General features: G+C 28.4%; 2 protein-coding genes and 1 pseudogene across 4 annotated transcripts; 2 read left to right on the top strand and 1 right to left on the bottom strand.

The window, feature by feature from the left end:
- The first annotated feature begins 374 nt into the window (after positions 1 to 374).
- Positions 375 to 1990, top strand: LOC118050424 (trans-resveratrol di-O-methyltransferase-like). Its single transcript, XM_035060771.2, has 2 exons — positions 375 to 1167; positions 1496 to 1990. The coding sequence occupies exons 1-2, from the start codon at positions 409 to 411 to the stop codon at positions 1802 to 1804; spliced, it is 1068 nt and encodes a 355-aa protein (XP_034916662.1). The 5' UTR covers positions 375 to 408; the 3' UTR covers positions 1805 to 1990.
- A 4001-nt stretch (positions 1991 to 5991) lies between these two features.
- On the top strand, positions 5992 to 8240 carry LOC118050421 (uncharacterized; annotated as a pseudogene).
- A 1691-nt stretch (positions 8241 to 9931) lies between these two features.
- Positions 9932 to 13706, bottom strand: LOC118050425 (uncharacterized). 3 transcript variants are annotated; one of them, XR_012167737.1, is made up of 5 exons: positions 13470 to 13706; positions 12506 to 12640; positions 11332 to 11418; positions 10414 to 10655; positions 9932 to 10269 (listed from the first exon to the last, which is right to left on the bottom strand). XR_012167737.1 is itself a non-coding variant. In XM_073404157.1 (4 exons), the coding sequence occupies exons 1-4, from the start codon at positions 13596 to 13598 to the stop codon at positions 10497 to 10499; spliced, it is 510 nt and encodes a 169-aa protein (XP_073260258.1). In that variant the 5' UTR covers positions 13599 to 13706; the 3' UTR covers positions 9932 to 10496. The 3 variants fall into 3 exon arrangements, 1 of the variants encoding a protein (XP_073260258.1); XR_012167738.1 differs by lacking the exon at positions 11332 to 11418; XM_073404157.1 differs by having other exon boundaries at positions 9932 to 10655.
- Positions 13707 to 24925: the final 11219 nt, after the last annotated feature.

The raw sequence follows: 24925 nt of genomic DNA, 5'->3' as shown, positions 1-24925 counted from the left end.
TTTTTATCCTATAATAAAAAACATAACCTTTTTTTATGAACATAAAATATATATATTAAAAGATTTCAAATCCTACATTGAAAAAATAACCTTTTTTTATGAATATATAGTAAATATACTAAAGCACTTCAAATACTAAATTAAAAAAATAAAATATTTTTCTAGTATTTATATAGTGAACTTTGAAAATAATTAATAACCAACTTAAAAATATGAAAAAAAAAGTATCTCGAGGGTCAAACGGGTTTAACCATTTTTTACTCTTGCTGATCTTCTATCTTATCCGGATTAATTCAATCACCAAATCAATTGGGTCTAACCAATCAGGTTTAATAACTATAATAGAACCCCGTTATATAGACAAATATTTTGGATTGTTTAATAACCAATCCAGGTTCAATAACTATAATGGAGTTGACTAACGAGGAAAGTGCTGGTGAGCTGCTTCAAGCTCAAACTCATGTGTGGAATCATATATTCAGCTTCATAAACTCCATGACTCTGAAATGTGCCGTTCAGCTAGGCATACCAGATGTGATCCAAGAACATGGCAAACCCATGACCCTCTCGGAGCTTGTTTCTGCCCTACCGATCCACCCATCAAAAGCTCAATATGTCCACCGCCTTATGCGTATTCTCGTGCACTCCGGTTTCTTTTCCCAGCAAAATCTTAACCAAGAAGCCTATTCCCTTACCCAATCCGCTCGTCTCCTACTCAAGGACAATCCCTGGAGTATGAGACCTGTTTTACTTTTTGTGCTCGACCCAGTTCTGACAAAACCGCATGATTGCTTGAGCACTTGGTTCCAAAATGATGAAGCCACCGCATTTAGTGTTGCCCATGAGAATACAATTTGGGAGTACGCTGGCCAAGATGCAAGACTCAACAATCTCTTTAATGATGCCATGGCTAGTGATAGCATACTGGCTAGTAAGTTGGTTGTAAGCAAATGTAGAGGCATCTTTGATGGGGTGGATTCCTTGGTGGATGTTGGAGGAGGCTTAGGAACTATGGCCAAGGGCATCGCTGAAGCATTTCCTCACATGGACTGCACTGTGTTTGATCTCCCCCATGTGGTTTCTGACTTGCAAGGCAGCAAAAACTTGAAGTATGTAGGGGGCGATATGTTTCAGGCAGTTCCTCCAGCAGATGCAATTTTACTCAAGGTAAATTAATTTCAACAGCATTCTTCTACCAACACTATATAGTAAATTTGCATTTATATATAAACATCTTTTTTTAGTTTTTGTTTGAGAGGTGCTTATATACACACGTCCATCCTTGAGCTTAAATTTTGACACATATAAACTATTCCATTCCTGACCTCTGCGTACACATGCAGATGAAGATTTATATTCAAAGATGGACATCATCTCTAACCCAAAACTCTTAGGATTTTTTATATATATGCATCTTATGTTTTCTATTTCCTTTAGGATTTTTTTCCCGTCTTCATTTATTCATGCTACATATCTTATGGCAAATGAAAAACAGTGGGTACTTCATGACTGGAGTGATGAAGACTGCGTGAAAGTACTTAAGCGATGCAAACAAGCAATTGCGAGCAAGGGGCAGCAGAAAGTTGGGAAGGTGATAATTATAGATATGGTGAGAGAGAACCAGAATGGAGACGAGGGGTCAATTGAAACGCAACTATTTTTTGATCTACAAATGATGGTGGCTGCTAGTGGCATGGAGAGAAATGAAAAGGAGTGGGCTAAGCTCTTCTTTGATGCTGGTTTCCTCAATTATAAGATACACCCTGTGCTAGGCGCAAGAGCTCTCATTGAGCTTTATCCATGAAAAGATCTTAGTAGTGTTTTGTTTTTGTTATGCTTAGTGTGAAAATTCATGATATTATGGTTTTATCCAAAATAATGTTTATGTGTAAAATAATAAAATTGTTGGCGCTGCTGCTGCTAATGTTGTTATGCTTGTTATTGTTGTTGTCATCATTGTTATAATAAATTCTTTATCCTTAATGTGTCATTGTTCCTCCCTGAGTGCAACTAAAATGTTTACCATATATCTTTTAAAATTCAAACAACAACAACATTCTATTTAGACTCAATTATTTTTTAATAAAATTGAGTCTAAACTCTAGATTAGAAAGAAAAAACAAAGTTCAAAAAGTGCAGAGATAACCTTAAAAACTGAGGTGGGGAAGAATATATAAAATCAAGATAAACAATGCGAGAAACTCTTTATTCACCCTTTTTTTTATAATGGATTTTGGAATTAAAACCGATAAAGAATTAATAATAATGATTACTAGAATTGATTTCCAGCATTATTAACTTTGATTAACCGTCATAAAATTAAAATTAAACTTGAATGTTTAGGCTTTAAATTTGATGATCCTGAGTTGAAAAAACTAATATGATTTAAAGAAACTTTTCTTGAAGAAAACTGATTAGATTTATGGACTGGATTGGACAAAACAATAGGCTAGCAAAAAATAATTATTTCTGAGCCAAAGAGTTTTTTTTATAATAAACCCAAATTCAAGATCAAAATATGTTAGCAAAAAATACCCCAAAACCAAGACTAAGGACCTGAAACCTAGAATAAAGAGCTTGAACCATAGCTTAATTGATTTGATCACGCATTTGTGGATTAAACCCATACTACTTTGCTAAGACTTTTTTTTACTCCTCAACATCCCACCATATAAACTAACATCAAGAACAATAAATTTTGATTCCACTAAGTGTAATGGAATTTTTTTCGTATGATACAATTTTTTTTCTAAAAGGAGTTTTAGGAAATAATTACTCCACTAAGTGTGAAGACATATCCGCTAATGGATTTTGAATCCTTAGTATTAGATATCTAATATGCATCATTATATCATTATGGTGCTCTAGGGTAACTAGCACAATATTGTTCATAGTCCAATGTGGACTCCAAATATTTGAGTACCTTTTATATTGCTTTTAAATGATCCATAATCAGATTATTGATAAATTTTCTTAAAAAATCAGAGTCATCAGTTGGTTGCTGGTTGTTGTGCTATATGTATGTGCCATTGGTGAAAATATTGATATTAAATACAAAAAAAAAAAAAAAAACCATTAGCTAGAAGAATGATGTTAAGTGGTTTTTTGGTAGTGTGACTGCGGGTGAAGTTCACTCGTAACCACAAATATTGTCATTTGATTAAGTAAAAAACACAAGTTTATATTGGTAGGACCCATCAGAAATTATGGTCGTGCCGCAGGTTTTTTAGAAGCACAATTTTGCTGCTTCTTGCATGGAGGAATCACTGAACAATGGAGCCATGCTCCACATTGTTTCAGTTGGACCGGATCCAGTCCAAAGCTAAAAATTCATTGAACCAGGTCCGACCAAGTAAAATAAAAGAAAATTATTTTTAATTTTTAATTGTGTTTTATTCGAAAAACTAATGTTAAATATTATTCAATGACACTACATAAATTAGACGAAGATTGCTTGATGATATAGCATTTGATCACAATTTCAATTTTGTTCCTGATTATATTTTTACTTGATATTGTTGCGCTCTTAAGAAACCAAAAAATTATAGTCCTTGTCGGATGTATTTAATACGTGATGAAATTGTAAATAGTTTAATGGAATAATAAAAATATTTTATATAAAGTATTATTTATTTCATGATGTAATAACAATAGTTAAATCTATAATATTTAAATTAAAAACCATCAATATATATATATATATATATAATTTAAATTATTTTATAATCTCAATTTCAAAAGCATTATTAACCAAACACATTAAACTACTTTTTGTTTAACCTTAATTTCAATCACAGTTTTAATAAAATATATATTTTTTCAAACCAACCTCAACTAAAAATACTTTTTATAAAATAGTTTTTTTTAAAATCACAACCATAACAATTACTACAATGCTAAATACACTTTAAGAGGGCATTTGGCAGTGCGTTCGAAAAGCGCTTATGAAAAAATTTGATTTTTTTTTTTTTTTTGAATTAATATGTTTTTGATGTTTTCAAATCATTTTGATGTATTGATCTAAAAAATGATTTAAAAAACAATATTATTGGCATACTTTTCTTAGTGAAAAACAATTTGAAAAGCAACCACAATTACAACCACACTCCCAAACACGCACAGGCTAGATAGAGAAAACACTTTGTGCATAGAATTTATTGTGCACTCATGGAAAGTTTATGTGGACAACCTGTGCTAAACACAGTGAAAGTGAGTGCAAGTACTAGATAGCATGAGTGATTTATTTTAGAAAGATTACACTTTCTAGCTTGTTTACGATCTTCAGCTTCATTCACGATCTAACAATCATGCGTTGAGTAAGTCATCAAATATGGGGATGCCCTTGCCACTCATATCCTTTGAAACCCCATGTTAGGGAATAGTACTTGAAAGTAGTAGTCATTGGTTTTTAAAATATTTTTTATTTGAAAATATATTAAAATAATATTTATTTTATTTTGTAAAAAATTATTTTTACTGATAGCACATTAAAACCATAAATAAATATATTTAAATTTTGCCTAACCCTATTTCAAATACAATATCAAACGAGGGCTTAAGCAAGCCTTTTATAAGAGTGTGTAACTAAAGGTGTCTAGACATTTCACTAAAAACTTGTTTCGTATCCATTTATTAGAATATTATTTTTATTTTTATCATTTGAAATAAAATATAAATTTACATAGAGAAATGAAAATATTAATGAAGAAACATTATCAATTTTGAACCAACACATAATTATTCGCCAAAAATAATAAAAACTTGAAATGATAAATTATCAACCAATAAATCCTTATTATTTTGAATATTAATTCTAAAGTTAATGTTGAATTTATTAAGAGAAAAAAAAATAGTTATTACATTAACTCTATTAGTATTATATATTATCTATCCTTAAGCCTCAATTATTATAGAAAAAATTGATTAATATCATTATTTTTACCATAATGATTATTTTTATACACTGATTTTTAATAAATAAAAAACTTAAAATCATGAAAAATAATCATTAAGTATTGTAATAATATTGATATTAAGAAAAAAATAAAACATTGAAAAGGAAAGGTATTAAAAAAATTGGGTTGGACGCACACCAGGTGTGTATAGAAATGGGCTTGTGCCTGAAAAGCATGGCCTAATAATATTAAAAAAGAGAAGAAGAAAAATCAGTTAGGTGGTTTTACCTCCATAGCATTTCGAGCCAACTTTTAAAGAGGAAAATAAATGAAGAAGCCTAAAACACCCCCTACAACTCTCAATTGTCCAAGCTGTGATATCAAAAATAATTTTTTAAAAAATAAAAAAATATTATTTTAATGTGTTTTGGAAAAAAAAAATATTTTCAAAAATAACCGGTACCACATCCCAAACACCCTTTAAATATAAATGTATTTTTTTCTGGAATTATCCATGTAAAAAACCACCACAATAAAAAAAAAATTGGACTAAAAAAACTTTTTTTTTTTGCTCAAAGTTATTATTGGCCACTTGGTTTTTTTTTTCAGTGTTTTGAACTTAAATCATCTAACTTAGAACTTTGACTCTTAATTGTAAATTTTAAGACATTGATTATTAATTTAGCTATAAAAAATAACAATTGAAAAGAAAAGGAAATTAAGAATCAAAATAAAATAAAAAAAGCTATGAACATTATATGAATAATAAAACAGTGAATGAGTAGTGAAATGTGTTTTAATGCAGAACAAATAAACATGAATTTCCCATTTTGTTAAGGCTTTTTTAAGATTAAATTTAGATAATTCAAAATTCTTATACGATATATAAATATTAATTAGCTTATAATTATTGATTTTTTATTCGAATATGATCAAGCACATGTTATAAGATTTCATTCTTCAAATTTTCTACCTCCAAAATATAAAAAACACACATGATGTGTCTCAATAAGATAAAATTAAAAAAAAAAAAACAATTCAAATAAAATCAAATTTCCCCGTCAAAATGAAAAATCAAAACCTCTTCCTCTCTCTCTAATCTCGATGGAGAAATGCTTGATATCAGTTGACCGATTCATCGAGTCAAGCCAGGACTCACTTACACACGGACCACACTCAAGGCTTGACCTCAAAATGGGGAAAAGGTCCTCTCTTTTGCTCCAAACTAATAGCTAAACTCTTACCTTTCAAGTTCTCTGATTTCAACCTCTCTCTACTTCGTGTCGTCGATCTTCACATCTGGCATTCTTTTTCTCTCATTTCTCCGACCATCGGATCTCAAATCAAAACCCATGTCATGGCCCTCGATGCCCACCATTGCCCTGGTAAGCCAATTTTTTTATGTTTTCTTTTTTATCCCGGAACCGGCCGGCCGAGTTCGCTTGCTTATTCAATCGCAATGTATGATATATTTTGAGAATCGATTTTGGAAAAAGAAATCATTACCTTCTGGAAATCACTTTTTGGATGGTTGACTATGGAGATTTGATGGGATTGAATTGTAACGGAAGGGGTCATGTTTTTGTTTTGTGGGGAGTTTGGATGCTTGATGTATTTGAGGGATTTTCGATGGGAAGTTGATAGCGAGAGGGCAAAGGATGCGAGGAGTAAGCCACTTAATGTTCTCAAGAATGAGACAGTTGATGTTCCTTACTCGGATAATACGTATTGTAATCCGTCTTATGATTTTTCCACTCGAGAAGTTACTGCTTAGCAGGTAGGATTTAATATTTCTTGTTCACATAGCAGTTCTTTCTTTGAGTGTTTTTTGGTAGGTGCTGACGATTAATGTGCATTGCGGAGAATGAATACCGATTAATAGGGATGAAGTATGGATAAAGAGCTAAATATTGTTGGTGCTGGAAATGAGAAAATATAGTCAGCAATTGATTAGTATTCGTGTCTTAGGAATGGTCATGAAAGTAAGTAGATTTATTTAGAGTTTATGGGTTTGGCGGAGATTACAGTGCTTCAAAATAGGTAACAGATAAGTTATACAAATTTTCTTACTGGTTTAATTACTTGGTAATGACAGGTTGTTGATATCATTGCTTCTCATCCAGAGCATGACATCGTTATTGGTATTGATACTTTGGGGAAAGAAGAGCTTCTAATTCACATTTCACGTGTGCTTAACATAAAGGTACAATCATCGTTGATGTTTGATGGAAGACTATGTTCTTTTATATGCGTGGATTATGAAGGATGTGTTTCTGTAAAGCACATAACCAAATTCTTAGCTCAGTTTACATGCCTATTTATTGTTTTTATTCTGATTCTAGGGCACCCATATTTTCTCATCGTTTTACAAGAAAGTAGTTGTTGAATGAAATTTAGTGAGCTACATGCAAATTACATTTGCGAACTATTTCTGGTTCAAGTTTGTTTTAGCTTTAATTTCCTTTCCTTCTTTGAAGATTTGGGTGTGGCCAGAGCGTTTACAAACCATGCATATTCTTAGATTCCATGACACATTCACAACTAAAACTTCTCTAACAAGAGTCTGAGCAGTTCCTCGTAATAGTTTCAGCATTGAAACTTTAGAGGGATTAAACACAATGCGGCCAACAATAGGAATTGTGCCATCTGGTCTTCCATGGGTGTCGAAACCTGTTAAAGGAGATGTCAATCTTTTTGGCTCTCTCTTAACTTCTCGTTACAAAAAGAGACAGCCATCTGATAAGCTGGACGGTAATTTATGATATGCTGAAAGGTATCACCACTACATGTTTTTAGTTCCTTACTCTGATCACTCATGCTTCGTAGAGATACAAGAGTTTATTGAACTTGTCCAGCTAACTAACATGAAAGGTATTGTGTCTTCATCATCCTGTTATGTTGACCCATTTTATTACTTCAGTCGCCTTTATGGTGTAAACCAACCACCAAAGAGGTTCGTCTACAAGAATGAAAGGAAAGAGGGAGGCAAAAAAGAAGTTGTTGTCTCTTATTTTGAAAGTGGTAATTCTCCCCAGGCAGGAAGGAAAAAAAGCAGGCCAATAAGAGTGGATTATAAAAGAGATAATCCACGCAAAACGAGCACATCAAGAAGAGTGAGTCGTGGAGCCAAAATTATGGAAAGTGACTGTTCAGATTAAAAGTGTTAACTTCTGTAATTGGGTGAGCCAAAAAACTACTTGTAGAAATACTTGCAATCATGATTGGGTGAGCCAAAAAAATACTTATAGAAATACTTGCAATCGAGCATATATCTGTAGAATTCTGGTATGGTTATAACGTGGTACCGAGAGTTGCTGGAAATGATAATATGCCTTATTTTCAGTATCTCGAGTTTTACCGTGCAGTAGTTGATGAACTTCATCATGAATTATCAAATACGAGGAGTCAATATCTAAATCTTATTTAGAATGAAAATCACAATCTAGTTTTTCAAGCAGCACATACTACATTATCTGTGTTCATTGCAAATTTTTTTTGCTAATGGATTTTTCCAATTATCTTGATGGAACATGTGGTTGATGTACTTAAGAAACCGAACAACTGGGATACATTGATCCAAATTCTTCAGGTATTTTGTTAATGCAAAACTTATGGGATTTTGTTTGCTTGTGCACTCCTTATAGATATTTAAACTCTCAATTAACATCATTAAGACACACTAACTGTGAGACTTTTAGTGCAGGCATTCACCTAGCTTTTTAAGTGCTATGCCTTATCTCATTCTGCATGTTGAACTTTACATTATAAGCTGACAATGTTCATTAGTAGTGTCATGTATTAAAGATCAAGAAATGGGTTTTAGCCTTGTTTGGGTCCCTTGTTAAGGTGACTTTGGTTTGACTGCAAAGTCACAACTTCTTATGGTCGACAGTGGGCCAAAACTCAACACACGGTCCCCCCTTGAAATGATGCTAAGAAAAATGGCCTCCTGAGCTGGAATTGGAGGTGATTTTGTGTCATGTTGCAGAAACCTGTGAGAAATTCGTGGAATTCTACGTAATTTTCCTAGGAAAACTCAAAACTTCTGCTACCTTTTTTGTCATGTTAAGTTGATGGTATCTTAGTTTTTGAACCCGAATTCAACTTGTCTTTTTTTTCTTTTTTTTTTTTATGGTTGTCATTGTTTTATTTGTGCTTCCACCGACATCATTTTCTTTTTTATTTCTCAAACTAGAAACTAAGATAAAGAAAAAATAAATAAATTCTTGAACTAAAATATTTGATCCCTAAGTTAAAAGGGATCAAATAGGAACTTTTGCAAAACCCAAGGTAAAATTTAGTAAAAAGGCAATGGAATAATTTTTTTTATAAAAAAAAATTATAATACGGTTGCCTTTTTTCTTCTTCTTTAAAAAAAATTATAATGTTGTTGCCTTTTTTCTTCTTCTTTAATTTTGTTTCCCAAACTTTCAATTTTGCACAAACAACAAAATCAAATAAATTTCTGTAAAACTGAAAAATCAAAATCAATCCAATAAGGGGACATTTTGCTAAGATTAGAAGAGTCCCATAAAAAAAAAAAAAAAAAAAAAAAAAAAAACCCAAATTAAGATAACCAATTTCCAATAAACAACTACATAAAAAAAAGCCTAAATGAAAAAAAAAATATTGTTCGAAGAGAGTTAAAGTGAATTCATCGAATCTTAAATGTTGATATCAACAAGTTTAACAATGTAAATAATTATTTTTCGATGTTTTTTCAAATTAAAAATATATTAAGATAATATATATTTTTTATTTTAAAAATATTATTTTTAACATTAATATATTAAAAAAATCCAAAATCTTAAAAATACTAATTTTATAGAAAAAAAAAAAATTTTAAATTTAATAAAACATCCTTCGGAAAGCAGTTCCAAACTACTTATAAAAGTTGCAATGAATAGTTAATAATAAAGTTTAACATAAAAAAATATCATTGTTTTTCCTTGGAGATTATTATTTCATGCTTTTCCTTGAAGATTATTCCCAAAATGATCAAAATACATGGTTAGTCTCACCTTACTCAAGGCCCGGCATATCAATTACTTGTTTATATTGCAGCACAAGAAGTTCACAGAAATTTGTTCCATACTTTGTTAAAGCATATGATCAAGATAGAGTTTCCATTGAAGACCAGACCCGTAGGTATGTATATATCTGGAAAATTACAACAGAAACTGAATATGCAGACGGTCCAGCATAAACACAAAGCATATCTAATTGATTTTCACCCACAAATGGGGCCTAGATCCACTAGTATATGATTCTGTCGATTTGAGAATTGGAAACTTCATAAGCACTTGATGTCTGGCCGCAAGAGTTAATTGAAGCCTTTGTACAAAGTATTCAGTTCTCCACCATTGTCGGGGTTCTGTAAATGCAAACAGAGAATTTGAGGAACAGAGTATAGCCTATTCGCAAAGAAGGTAGGTATATAATATACAAACGCAATAGATCAAGGAATTGAAGTTCAGCCAACGTAGATAATATGAAGTATATGGAAGGAGAAAATTACTTTCCCTAGCGAGGAGCAAGGGTGCAAAGTAAGTTAGGTCAGTTCTTCCAGTAAACTTCTTGCTCTACTTAGTTTTTGAGTGATCAAGTTGGTTTTCCATTTCCATCTTCAGTAGCATGGCCATGCTTGAAATGGGAAAACCCACCAAGACCTCGTCCTCTAGCAAGTTGTTCCACCTCATCAAGCTTCTGTTTGAGAACCTGAATTTCTTTTGCTAATTCTTCATCTCTTTGCATCATCGCCTGTGACAGATAGTAGGAGAAACTTAGTTCTAAAGTCAAATAGACGGGGGATTTAATGTCTGTATATTCCTAAAGTTAATGGCAACAATAAATTGGCACAATTATTAGAAGTCCACCCATGTTTCAGGGCTCTCATTCCCCCGCTTGTGTTCACTGTAATTCTTTGCTTTAGTTTCCTTCTTATACAAAAAAGAAAAAAGAAAAGAAAAAGAAACCAAGACTGCATGATAAGAAAAATTAAGATGTATTTTAAACACTTCAAAACATAAAAGATCTGCAGTTCTGTGCAATGAGCCAACAAGATACTCCACATCAGTCACAAAGAAAAACTGCAGATAAAAAAATATAATTGCAAAATCAGCTAGGCCCAATACTTTTGATTCGAATACCTCCACCAATATTTCTATGTTTACAAAGGCATCCATTGCTTTCTACATCCTAGTCTTCATGGTACCAGCAATCCCTTTATCTATACAAGAGATGGTACACCCTGTATCCACTATAACCCATCTCTTCTCAACCATCTATCCTCCAAAATGGCAAGAAGTAAAAAAGAATAGAAAACACAATGAGCAAAGTATAATAAGAGGAAGCATCTTAAAAGATGCCTAAGAATGTGAATAGAAGTGTAATTTCAAAATACACTAGCAATAAGCTAAATCAAGGAATAGCATACCTCAATTTCCTGTCTTTGCTTCTCCTCCTTTCGCGCTTCAGATCTGGAACTTCTTTGCACCTCGAAAATAACAGCAGCTCCAGCAACCTGATAATGTTTATATATGTTTAGCCAGCTTATAGAAAAGAAAGTTTGTACAGTTAACACGAGCATTCAAAAATCACCATGCAAATAACATAGATGAAGGTCAAATTTGACTTCTGGACAGGTCAGCTACAATGTTTCTTGGGCTGATAATGTTATAGGTACGACGATAGCAAATTTGGTGCAAACCCACAGGTCTGCTTCCAACTTGCCTTTACAAGTAGTCAGGGACGAAGCTAAATTTTGGAGAAGGGGTCAATTGCCTCCCTTAATTTTGTGACCCCCCCCCCCAAGTCCTTGTAAATTATCTTTTTACACTAAGGAAATTAAAAAATGCATCAATTGCCCCACCTTAATTTTTCTAACTTCTCCCATTAGTCCTTATATTTCTTTTTTATCTTTTCACATAGTTCCATATAAAAAATGCATCAATTCCCCCAGAATTTCCGTTTTTCTTGTCAATGAAAAAATATTTCTAGCTTCGCCACTGCATGTAGTAAACAGGTGTCAATGATTAATTTTATTTGAAACTATATTGGTTTCATTTCTTTGATCCATTCACAGAAAGGTTAGGAAACAAAAATTCTTCACTGAAATGAGCCCAAAATGAGTATAACAAGCCTCCTGGTGCATTCACACACTATGGCATAGATATCAAATTGCAGTAGCCCTACGATAGTGGAAATTGGATACCCACATGGTCAAGTAAATCAAAATGTGCATGTGTTTTTTTAAAAGCAACAATAACATTAAAATAAAAAAACAACTGGCAGCTTCTGATAACCCAATAACCAGAAAGGCTATTTTATCACCATAGTATGTACAACATCATACCAGGCCCATTTCAATGATTGTAACTTGTGACTAGTCCTTACAGGATAGACACATCGCAGGTTGTGACAAGAGGTATTAGAACCAACCAACTAGTATCTCCATAGTCTCAGTACAAAAGCATGCAGCTCAGACTCATTCATGTATAGGAAGCATATACAAACACAACACACACATACAATAAACTTTTCCTACCATGGATATGCTTGATTTTTCAGATCCAAATTAGACAAACAATAAAGGCAGGAAATGCCAGTACCGAAAACACAAAGAATTCCCCAATAAGATCTGCAGCAGCTTGGACAGCCTTCTCCTCATCCAACGGTCGTATTACAGCATCAACTGAATGGCCATAAATGCGTCTTTGCATTTTTGTTGTGAATCTATGATTTGCCTGATTCAGTCACAAAATGAACATATTTCTTACATTCTTTTTTTCAAACAAGAGAAGAGAAATCATGAATTACAACAAAACAAGTTTCCAGGGACAAAAGACAAAATGAAGTGCAGTGCAAAAATAGATAATGATTTTCAGCTTAACATCGCATTTCATTGCAAAGATAGACATTTCTTCAGCTTAACAACAAAAACATTTCCACCTAATCATGAGACACGCAAGGTAAACATATTTCATGTGAATTCCCAGCCCGTAAAGTAAGAGAAAAGAATCAACCTTGAATGGATAAAAACTTTCCATGCTATAGGAGGCAGGCAGGCAGAGTACACAAATAAAATGGCCATAGCATGTATGTATTATAGTGATTACCTACTGAATGTAATAAAGGCCACAATTACAAATGATCTGCCATTGATTAGAGTGAATCAAATCTTAACAGAGCAACACTTAACAACATAACCTTGCTTACGCAACAGGGTTGTAGTACCACTAATGAATCTATACACCAAGTTCAAGACCATCAACGCTGTATTAATAACAAAACCAAGAAATAAACCAGAAAACAAAAGGTACCCCATTAACAAGAACACATTTTTAGACAAAACCCTCCAATCAATTAATTTGATGAAGTTACATTTACCAAGTTCAAGACCAACCCATTATTTAGAAACACAGTATCAGTGATCAAGCAACCAGCCAACACAATTAATGCCAAAAAACACTATAAATTAGAAAAGAAAAGGTATGCCATTAACAAGAACAAATTTTCAGACAAAACCCATAAAGCAAATAACTTAAAAATGTAAAGAAAAGAAAAAAAGAAAACCTGGGCCATGTTGATGATGAAGTGACGGAACTTAGGGTGCAACCCTGCTTCCTTCTTGAGACGATTAGCAATGGGCTTGCAAAATGTTTTGAGAGCAAGGGTTCCTAGCTTTACGACTGGTAATATCATACTAAATGTACCTTTTTACGTTCTTTAGCGTTGTTTCTTCTTCTTCAGCGAGCCGTCCTTTCCCTCTATAGCAGTCACAAAATGAAAATATTTCTTACATTCTTTAATTCCAGGCATGATGCTAATTAGACAAGCTCCCACTTCTCTAAAAACTTTCCCAAATGCTAAAACCCAAGCTGGTTGGTCCATTGGGCCTGCTTCAGGTTTAGTTTCATGTAAGTATAGGTTTAGGCTTTATTAGATAGGTAGTACATGTATACCGGGTGTCAAATAATTAAAAAAAAAATTTAATATTAAAAAACTTATTAAAACAATATAATCCGAGGTTAAATTGAGTTAATTTGATTAATTTACGATCTAGAGAATAACAAACTAGGATAATAAAGGAAATAGAAAAAAATAATAAAATTCAAAACATAATAATCTAATGTTAAATAATAAAATTAAAAAAAAATTTGAAGAAAAAAACTTGAGGCAATTTAGGCTCACTCGACAACCTGTTACTTGTGATATGAGATCGGCTAAAAAATATTTTTTTTAAAAGAAAATCTATAAAATTCTGAAGTTAAATCAATTAAAAAATTCAAGTAAATTTAAACTAACTTGACTAATCCACAACTCGGGTCAACTCAATAGAAAGAAAAGCAACAACAATTACAATGCTTAAGGCCTAATAATTTAATATCAAAGAATAAAACTGAAAAAAATTATTTTTAAAAAAAGAAACGTTGAAAAAAAAAAAACTTGAGTCAACCCAAGTTAATTCGATTACCCATGATCGGGGATATAAGATCAGAATAAAAAAATTATTTTTTCTTAAAAAAGGACTGAAAGAAAAGAATGAAGTAAAATAAAAACAAATATAAAAAAACTTGAGTCAACCCGGGTTAACTTGACTGACCCACAACCCGGTATAACCTTAAATAAAAAAATTACAAAATCCAGAGCCAATAATATAATTTTAAATGATAAAATAAAAAAATATTAAAAAAAAATCAGAGACCTAGGAATAAACTGCATGTCCTCGTTCAAGGTGGAACAAAAACTATAAAGTATTTAGACATTTTTTAATTTAATAATTTAATAGTATTTAATATAATATGTGTTTTTATTTTTAAATATTTTTTAATGAATATATTTGATTTTAATGAATAAAAAAAACAAAGTATGAAATTATACTTTCTATCACATGAAAATTCAATAAGAAGAGGCAACAACAGGAAGAAGTTAATGATTGACAATGAAAAGTGTTCGAGCAATATGAAGATCGGAAGAATATTCCATTTTAGTTAATGAGTCGATAATATTGGTGAAAAAAATTTATTATTCTTTACTTGATATTTATTCTTTGTATTTTTTATTATATAATCTCAAATATTAATTTTGATGAGTTGAAATCTAAAAATAAATTTATATAAAAAATATAAGATCAGGAGATGAATTATTCCATATATATGTTTGTACCACATCAAAAGGATAAGAAATTACATTTTTTTTTTGTTACGTTTAAGAATTCTGATCAACTTAGAAGAGAGACACAATAAGTCAAAAACAATATAAATTATCAATCACGGATCCTTTTTATTTTTTAAAAGAAAAGGATTGGTGTTATATCACTCCCTTTTTAACATCGATATAAGACTTTTGAAAACTATAATCTATATATCTGAATTTGATTAATTATTAATTATTTAGTATTGCAAAACTTTTTTAATAATTAATTGTTATCTTTTTAACGTTATTGGAGAATCATTATCGTTTACAATAGTGATTACTTATGATACTACTTTTTTAAAAATAAAAAAATGTGAAAAATAATCATTAATCTATCTTTGAGGCTGGATGAAATTTCAAAAATAACCATTAACTACATAAGATAGGTGGTGGTTTGTGCTGTGTCGCCAACCACGTTAAATTTTTTCTAACATGTAATATAATAAAAGGATGATAACATTTTAAAAGAGTTTCAAAAATTTGGAATGAATCGAATGAGTTCAATAATTCTAGTTAATTAATAATATGATGAAAAAAACCAACAACAATTAAAAAACTAAAAAAAAAAAAAAAGATTAATGACTAATCAAGAAAAAATAAACACTTCATAGTATCATGAAATGAAAAGATACCCTCTAAATATTTTTAAAAGATCTCAACGATCTCATTTAATAATAAAATAAAAATTGACATGATAATCTCATAAAGAGAAAAAAAAATAAAAGAAAATTTGAAGCTTAATCAATAGCAAAGCAAATGTTAAATGAAAAATTGAAAAAAAAATATAATTTTAAAAAATGATAAAAAAAAAATACCTAACTCAAGCTAGCATACTAAATTTATGGCTTAATCATGAGATCGGGATAGTCCCGCATACAAGAAATTGACATGTAATATTTATTAATAATATTAAACTTGCATGACTCTTTGATGCAATCAGACCTGGAGCCCTGGATATGAGTTTGGCTGCAAGGTCGTGTCATAAAAGTGTAATAATCAAGAAGAAAAAAAATTTAATATTACAGAATGAAATTAAAAAAAAAGATTAATTTGAAAAGAAAAAAACAATAAAGCAAAGCATTATTCACATGAATAGTGCTTTGTAAGAAGGGATACAATAAAATCCCCTCATGAGATCACAATAATCTAAAGAACTGTAAACAAAACAAATCATAAAGTTTAATTCTTAATCAAATCAATATTAAAAGAAAAAATTGAAAAAAAAAACTACTTAAGAAAAAGAACAAAAATCTGAATAAACTGGTTTAACCCGCCAAACCAGGTTAATCCGTCAAACCTGGGATCTATGTCATGAGAGTGTGATAACTAAATAGAAAAAAAAATTAATATTAATAAAATAAATTAAACAAAAAAAATTAATTAAAAAAAAAAAAGCAAAAAAAAAAAAAACTATAACTAATAATATTTTTGTCAAATTCATTAATTATTATATTAGCACTATTCATTATAATAAAAATAATAATATTTATAATATTAATAATAATATTAAACTTGCATTACCCAAGTTTAAGTGGATTTGGTTGTAATGCCAAGTCCAAAAGCCTTGGGTTTAGCTGCAACACCAGACCTACAAACCTTGGATGTGAGTCTGGCTGTAAGATCGTGTCATGAAAATATAATAACTAAATAAAAAAAATTAACATTAAAGAATAAAACTAAATAAAAAAAGATTAATTGAAAAGAAAAAAAAAAAAAGCAAAGCATTATTCCAATGGTTAGTACTTTGCGAGGAATGGTACAATAAAATCCTCTCATAAGATTATGATAATCTAATGAAAAAAAAAAAACAAAACAAATCATGAAGTTTAATTTCCAATCAAATTGATATTAAAAGAAAAAAAAACTAATTAAGAAAAAGAAAAAAAATCTGAATCAACCGGGTTAACCCGCTAAACCTGGTTAATCCGTCAAACTTGGGATCTGTGTTATGAAAGTGTGATAACTAAATAGAATAAAATTTAATATTAAAAAACTAAATTAAACAAAAAAAATTAAAAAGAAATAAAAAAAAACTTATAACTAAAAGGCATCTACCTTTCACTATAAATTTGCACAGTGCAATATTTTAGTTATAGTTACAACATTAAAAGATGAAATTGGAAGGAAAAAAATAATAAAGAAAAAAAAAATCTGAATCAACTGGGTTAACCCGTCAAATCAAGTTAACCTGTTAAACCTGGGATTCTTGTCATGAGAGTGTGATAACTAAATAAAAAAAAATTAATATTAATGAAATAAATTAAAAAAAAAGATTAATTAAAAAAAAAAAAAACCTTTAGGTATAAAAAAGTCATGAAAAAAAAAAGAAAAAAAATCTGAATTAACTGAGTTAACCTATCAAACCTGGAATCTGTTTTATGAAAATTTAATAACTAAATAGAAAAAATCTTAACATTAACAAACTAAATTAAACAAAAAATTAATTAAAAAAAAAAAAAAAAAACTAAAGACATCAGCCTTTTCACTATGGACTTCACTGTGCGGTCCACAGTAAAAGGTTAATGTTTTTTAGTTATAGTTAATTACAATATTAAAATATAAAATTGGAAGAAAAAAACTAATGAAGAAAAAGAAAAAATCTGAATAAATTAGGTTAACCCGTCAAACTTGAGATTCATGTCATGAGAGAGTAATAACTAAATAGAAAACAATTAATATTAATGAACTAAATTAAACAAAAAAAAAGATTAATTAAAAAAACAAAGGAAAAAAAGTCTACAGGAAGAAAAAAACTAATGAAAAAAAAGAAAAAAAAATTGAATTAATTGAGTTAACCCATCAAACCAGGTTAACCTGTCAAACTTGGGATCCGTGTCTTGAAAGTTTGATAACTAAATACAAAAAAAATTAATATTAACAAATTAAATTGTAAAAAAATTTAATTAAAAAAAAAGAAAGAAAAAAGCCAAAGAAAAAAACTATTAAACAAAAAAAAAGATTAATTTAAAAGAAAAAAACAAAGGAAAAAAAACCTACATGAAAAAAAAACAAATGAAAAAAAAGAAAAAAAATCTGAATTAACTGAGTTAACCCTTTCAAATTACGTTAACTTATTAAACATGAGATTCATATCATGAAAGTTTGATAACTCAAGAGAAAAAAAAAAATTTACTAGTTAACTCAGAATTAGATGGGTTACAATAACTATAATAGAACCCCTATATATACACAACTTTTTTAGATTGTTTTTACATCATGTTTTTATCATGTTTAATAATATTTATATTTATTTATTATTTATTTAATAAAATAATTATTTAAAAAAAAATCACTATATCTTCCAGATAGCTTGAGATGTTATCCAATTAAATTATTATCTTTATTCTAAAAGCTTGTTTCGATGTTACGGTTAAATACTTTGACAATCATACTAAGTTTAAGCATATAAATTTATTTGACTTTGTTTCGAATCCCTCAACAAAACTTGGGATCTTTCTAAATTATTTTCTATATTTTTCAATATCTTAATATTTAATGTTTAAGGAAAATTTTTAAAAATGCTTCTAGACATAATTGTTTTTGAAAGTAAATTCAATTGTTTATCAACAAATTTTAAAAATTGCAGATCAAATTATCCAAAATTATATTTTTAAAAGGTTTCTATTAATGATAATTATCAAATTAAAAAAAATAAAATATTCTCTTAAAATATTATAATTCAGGAACAAAATTGATATTATAAGAGCCACAAACCTAATATAATTTTTTAAAAGTGGCTAGTGCGTGCAACGTGTTTGAGCAGCATGTGTGGGGTCTACTGGTAGCCAAAAACTCTCTTTCATCAAGTTGTTGGAAGTGTAGCACCGTCATCTTCCTATTATGGCGGCACGTGGCGGCTTTGGTGTGGCAATACAATGCTAATGACATTTTATTCCCCCCCTTTTTTCTCTCGTCTTTGCTCAAAATTATGCTAGCCATGCAAAATTTCAGTGTTGCCTCCTAATTTATTGAGATTTTGAATCCGGTTCTTTTTTTAATTTTTGTTCTTGGATTTTTTGTAAATTTTTTTTTCAATTGTATCATTCAATCCTAATTTGTGATATGTTATTTTTTTCAATTTGCTATTCATTTTTAATTGCTTTTTTTTTTTTTATCATTTTGTTAAATCAATTTTTCTTTTCAATTTAACGATTCAATAAAATGTTTTTACTTTTCCTCTAATTTATTTTTTTTTTCAATTTTGATCATTATTTTTTAAATTGTTCTTTTGTTAAATTAATTTTTCTTTTTAATTTTACCATTGATTTAAAAAATTTTAGTTGTCCTCTAATTTATTTTTTATTTCCATGTTGATCATTATTCTTTTATTTTTTTTTTGTTTTATATCCTTTCGTATGGTTTATTGTGTTTTGTTTTGTTTTTTTTAATTATATCATTCAATATTTTATGGGTTCTATTTCATCATTCAATAAAAAAATCTTAGCTGTCATATAATTTAATTTTTTTATTTCAACGACTATTTTTATTTTTTTAATTTTTAATTTTTTAATTTTGGATCTTTATTTGTAGTTTAATTTTTTTTTTTAATTTTATCCTTTAAAATTTGATTAGTTAGGGTTTTATTTTGTGGTTTTGTTAGGTTGAGTGCTTCTATTCTAATGATCTGAATTACATGTTTGAAAAGTTAATGAGGTTAATATTTTTTATTTATTTATAAATCTACATCTTTATTTAGATTTATATAGTTTTTTATCTACTATTTATTATTATTTCTTATCGTTATTTATCTTCTTTTTAGTAAAAGTCTTGTGATTGTTTTGGGTTATAAGAAGAAATTAATTAACAATTATTAATATTTTTTTAAATCTTAGATATGTATTTATTATTATACCTTTGATTTTTTAAAAACATGTTATTTGGAAAAACAAATCGAGACATGGATTAACAAATAAAATTTGTGAACTTCATAACAATTTTACATATTCTTTGGAGTTCTATTTTTAACAAAAAAAAAAAAAAGAAAAAGAAAATTAAAACAACACCCATGTGCGGAGAAATTTCTACAAGTCTATTCGGGTGCTGTTTGTCGGCAAGCTTATGGCCACAAAAAAAAAAAAAAAAAATTATTTTTTTAATCAAAACAATTTTATTTTAAAACTAGTCGGTGCCTACCTCAGATAGAAAAGGAAGTGCCTTTCTGTCCTCTCCGTAGGACAAGTGTGTCGTATTCTCTGAGAAATGAATAAGATTCTTTTCCAAAGTTTTCCGAACCACTTGTAATCATATCCCTTAAATACAAAAACCCAAATAAAGATGACGAACCTCATAATTCTCAAATTTCTAACCAGCAAACCATGACCACGAATGAATAAACACGATAAAAATATAGTTTTTGCGTGATGTACCTTCTCGTGACATAGAGTTGATCCGACTCATACATGTGAAACTGAATTAATTTGAAAAAAATTTTTAAAAATTTTAATATTTATATAAAAAAAATTTAAAAATAATTTTTATGAATATAAGTTATATATATTGTAAATAATAAAATTTAAAAGGTTATTTCAAAATTTTTTTTATCCCACATTGAAAAGATATTATATTATCCTTTTAAGTTTAAATATTTAAATTAAAAAGATTTTTTTATCCTATGATGAACAAATATAACCTTTTTTTTCTTATGAACATAAAATATATATATTAAAAGATTTCAAATTCTACATTGAAAAAATAACTTTTTTTTTTATGAATATATAGTAAATATACTAAAGCACTTCAAATACTAAATTAAAAAAATAAAATATTTTTCTAGTATTTATATAATGAACTTTAAAAATAGTTAATAACCAAATTAAAAATATGAAAAAAGGGGTATCTCGAGGGTCGAACGGGTTTAACCATTTTTTACTCTTGCCGTTCTTCTATCTTATCCGGATTAATTCAACCACCAAATCAATCAGGTCTTGGATTAACCCATCAAACCAATTCAGGTTTAATAACTATAATAGAACCCCCCTTATATACACATATATATTTTGGATTGTTTTTACATCAAGTTTTTATGTTGTTTAATAATATTTATTTATTATTTATTTAATAAAATAATTATTTTTAAAAAAATCACTATATCTTCCGGATAGCTTGAGATGTCATTCCATTAAATTATTATCTTTATTCTAAAAACTTGTTTCGAAGTTACGGTTAAATACTTTGACAATCATACTACCTTTAAGCATATAAATTTATTTGACTTTTTTTGAATCCCTCAACAAAACTTGAGATCTTTCTAAATTATTTTCTATATTTTTCAATATCTTAATATTTAATGTTTAAGAAAAATTTTAAAAATGCTTCTAGACATAATTGTTTTTGAAAGTAAATTCAATTTTTATCAACATATTTCAAAAATTGCAGATCAAATTATCCAAAATTATATTTTTAAAAGGTTTCTATTAATGATAATTATGAAATTAAAAAAAAATAAAATATTCTCTTAAAATATTATAATTAGGAACAAATAACAGCCACAAATGTAATATAATTTTTTAAAAGTAGCTAGTGCGTGTAACGTGTTCAAGCAGTATAAGTGGTGCCTCCTGGTAGCTAAAAACTCTATTTTATCATGTCGTTAGAAGTGTAGCATCATCATCTTCCTATTGTGGCGGCACGTGGTGGCTTTGGTGTAGCAATACAACGCCAATGACATTTTATTTTTCCCTTTTCTTTTCTCTCTTCTCTTCTCGAAATTCTGCTAGTCATGCAAAATTTTAGTGTTGCCTCCTAATTTATTGATATTTTGAATTCAATCCTTGTTTTTTTTCTTTAAATTTTTGTTCTTGGATTTTTTGTAAAATTTTAATTTTTTTTTAATTGTATCATTCAATCCTAATTTGTAATATGCTATTTTTCTCAATTTGCTCGTCATTTTTATTGCTTTTTTTGGATCATTTTGTTAAATCATTTTTTCTTTTCAATTTAACGATTCAATAAAAAAAATAGTTTTCTTCTAATTTATTTTTTATTTCAATTTTAATCCTTGTTTTTAAAATTTTTCTTTTGTTAAATTAATTTTTCTTTTCAATTCTACCATTGATTTTAAAAAAAATTTTAATTGTCCTCTAATTTATTTTTTATTTTCATGTTGACTTTTATTCTTTTAATTTCTATTTTTTTGTTTTATATCCTTTTGTATAGTTTAATGTGTTTTGCTTTCAATTCTATCATTTAATATTTATTTTAACGGCGATCCTTATTTTTTTTTTATTTTGAATCTTTATTTATAGTTTAATTTTTTTTTCAATTTTATCCTTTAAAATTTGATTAGTTAGAGATTGTACTTTATGGTTTTGTCAAGTTGGGTGCTTCTATTCTAATGATCTGAGTTACATGTTTGAAAAGTTAATGCGGGTTAATATTATTTTTTTACTTATATTTTTCTATTTTTTTTATTATAAATCTACATCTTGTATTTAGATTTATATAGTTTTTATCTACTATTTATTATTATTTCTTATCGTTATTTTTTTTCTTTTTAATAAAAGTCTTGTGATTGTTTTGGGCTATAAGAAGAGATTAATTAAGAATTATTAATATTTTTTAATAATAAGATTCTTTTCCAAAGTTTTTGGAATCCGAACCACTTGTAATCATATCCCTTAAATTCAAATATATATATATATATGTGTATATATGTGTGTGTATTTCTTTTTTTTTTTTTCTTTTTGTGTTTTGAAATCTTTTAATATGAATTATTTTAGAAACAAACTTACAAAGAGAAAAATAAATAAAATACTTATTTTTGAAAAGAAAATTACAAAAAAATGATTTTATTTTAAATAATGAATAAAATGAATTTATTATTTATTTTTATGATAATATCATGATAAATAAATAAAATATAAATTCGTTACTTTTGCACGAATGAAGGGAGCTATGTAAATAAAACACTTGTTTTTTTAGATGTTTGTGGTTGCACTTTTCTTTTCATATCCATAGTTTATTTATTTTTATGATAATATCATGACAAGTTTAATATCATGACACGAGTTAGCCTGTGTTTTCAAACCGCTCTCTTAGCATGGATAAAGGAATTGATGAAAACTACAAATAAAATCTTTTAATATATATAACGAGTAAGATCTTTAACAATTTTTATTTTATATTTAATTTTTTTTTAAGTATAGACAATCTTAATTTCATAAAGCTGACAAATATTTCTTATTTAATTTTGAAGCTTTTGTTAAATGAAAATCTTGAATCATTGTCCAAGTAAACCTTAATTTAAGTCTGCTTTTGAAATACATTCTATTTACGTCACTTTACACTTTAATATGATTATGAGAGGGAGACACCTCACATTTAATCCCTAACATATTATATAGTTATCAATTCACTCTCAAACTTTAGGATTCAAGTGTTAAATTGAGAATTAATTTTCCTTACTTATAATTCCTTTTCCACCAAGTTTGAAATCCAAAATCCAAAGTGCAATTGCCAGGTTTCACCCACCGTCCATCACTCCATCTTTTTTTCATTGTTGTGCTTGTTTTATAGTTTGATAAAATCTAAGAACAAAATTAAATACTGTATTTTTTTCAAAGACGAACGCTTCTTTTCTCTATTGAACGACAAGAGGTTACAAAGATGAGAGAATGTTGTGGATATGATAAAACATAAAAAAAGTAGAGAAAAGAAAAGGGGTTTTGCTTTAACAAAGTTATAGATATTGAATATCTTCACAGCTCAATAATGACCACACCCTTTTGCATGTTTTTGTGGAGTTAAATGTATTATAAGATTATGGATATCGTTTTCAAAGGAGAATATGCATATCTTCTTCTTGTTTTACATTAAATTCATGTGCGTTGAAAGAGCATGTATGCTACTTTTACCACAAAAAAAAAAAACAGCACCTGAGGAAATCTTTTAAGCCATAAGTTGCTGTTAACCGGTGAATTTATGACCACAAAAAATTGTTATAAAAATCAAGCAATTGGGATCCTTTAAGTACTTTAAATTGAAAGATTTCACATTTTTTTAATGGATATTTTATTGGTTTTGATGAAAGAAAGTATCTTTTGAAGGAAAAAAATCAAAACTAATTATCAATATAATTAAAAAACTTGGGATGTAAACATTGTTTTGATCAACGGTGAATCATTTAAAGGTTTTTTTTTTTTTTAATTTGTCTTTTTTTTAACCTGATTATTTTTTTAACTTGATTGTTTTATATTAGGTGAATCATCTAAAAGTTTTAATTTTTTCATTTGTATTTTTTTTGTTATGTAACCTGATTGTTTATTCAATTTAATTCTTTTATATTTGATTGATTTAGAGTTGGACATTATAATTTTTTTTATTGGCTTGATATGAGGTTCACATGATGTTGAGAAACAAATCTAAGAAACAAATCTGATGATCGATTGATGGTTGATTAACAAAATCAAAGTTAATTTTACTGACTAAATCCTTCCATTTCTCACCATGCATTCCAACTAACTTCATATTTTTTTCTTCATAAACTCCATGACTTTGAAATGTGCCGTTCAACTAGGCATACCAGATGTGATCCAAAAACATGGCAAACCCATTATTAATATTAACATGGCAGGCCTCTTTTTTGGGATCCTTCTATTTTTAACCAAAAAAGAAAAATACAGCACCAGAACAAACTTCTGTATCTTTTTTAGCTATATAAAAAATATTAATTAATCTATAAAATATTTGAATTGGATTATATTGTTTGGAATATACAAGGAAATGAAAAGAATTAACTATCTTGACTCTTAATTCAAAAGAAAACTTGTTACAAGGACTCTTATAATTAATTATGATGCCCTTAATTCTTAAATTAATTTTTATTTTTATTTATA

This window comes from Populus alba, chromosome 13, assembly GCF_005239225.2.
Source record: "Populus alba chromosome 13, ASM523922v2, whole genome shotgun sequence".
In the NCBI taxonomy this organism is placed as follows: Eukaryota; Viridiplantae; Streptophyta; class Magnoliopsida; order Malpighiales; family Salicaceae; genus Populus; species Populus alba.
The sequence above is the reverse complement of the archived record's forward strand: the minus strand, read 5'-3'. Positions and strand labels throughout refer to the sequence as shown.

Excerpts from the sequence above, each read along its gene's own strand:
- LOC118050425 (XM_073404157.1), bottom strand. The coding sequence starts at position 13,598 with ATGATATTACCAGTCGTAAAGCTAGGAACCCTTGCTCTCAAAACATTT. Across the intron at positions 12,641-13,469 it reads TCATCATCAACATGGCCCAG|GCAAATCATAGATTCACAAC; the intron begins GTTTTCTTTTTT and ends TGACTGAATCAG. Across the intron at positions 11,419-12,505 it reads GGGAATTCTTTGTGTTTTCG|GTTGCTGGAGCTGCTGTTAT; the intron begins GTACTGGCATTT and ends AAACATTATCAG.
- LOC118050424 (XM_035060771.2), top strand. The coding sequence starts at position 409 with ATGGAGTTGACTAACGAGGAAAGTGCTGGTGAGCTGCTTCAAGCTCAA. Across the intron at positions 1,168-1,495 it reads CAGATGCAATTTTACTCAAG|TGGGTACTTCATGACTGGAG; the intron begins GTAAATTAATTT and ends AATGAAAAACAG.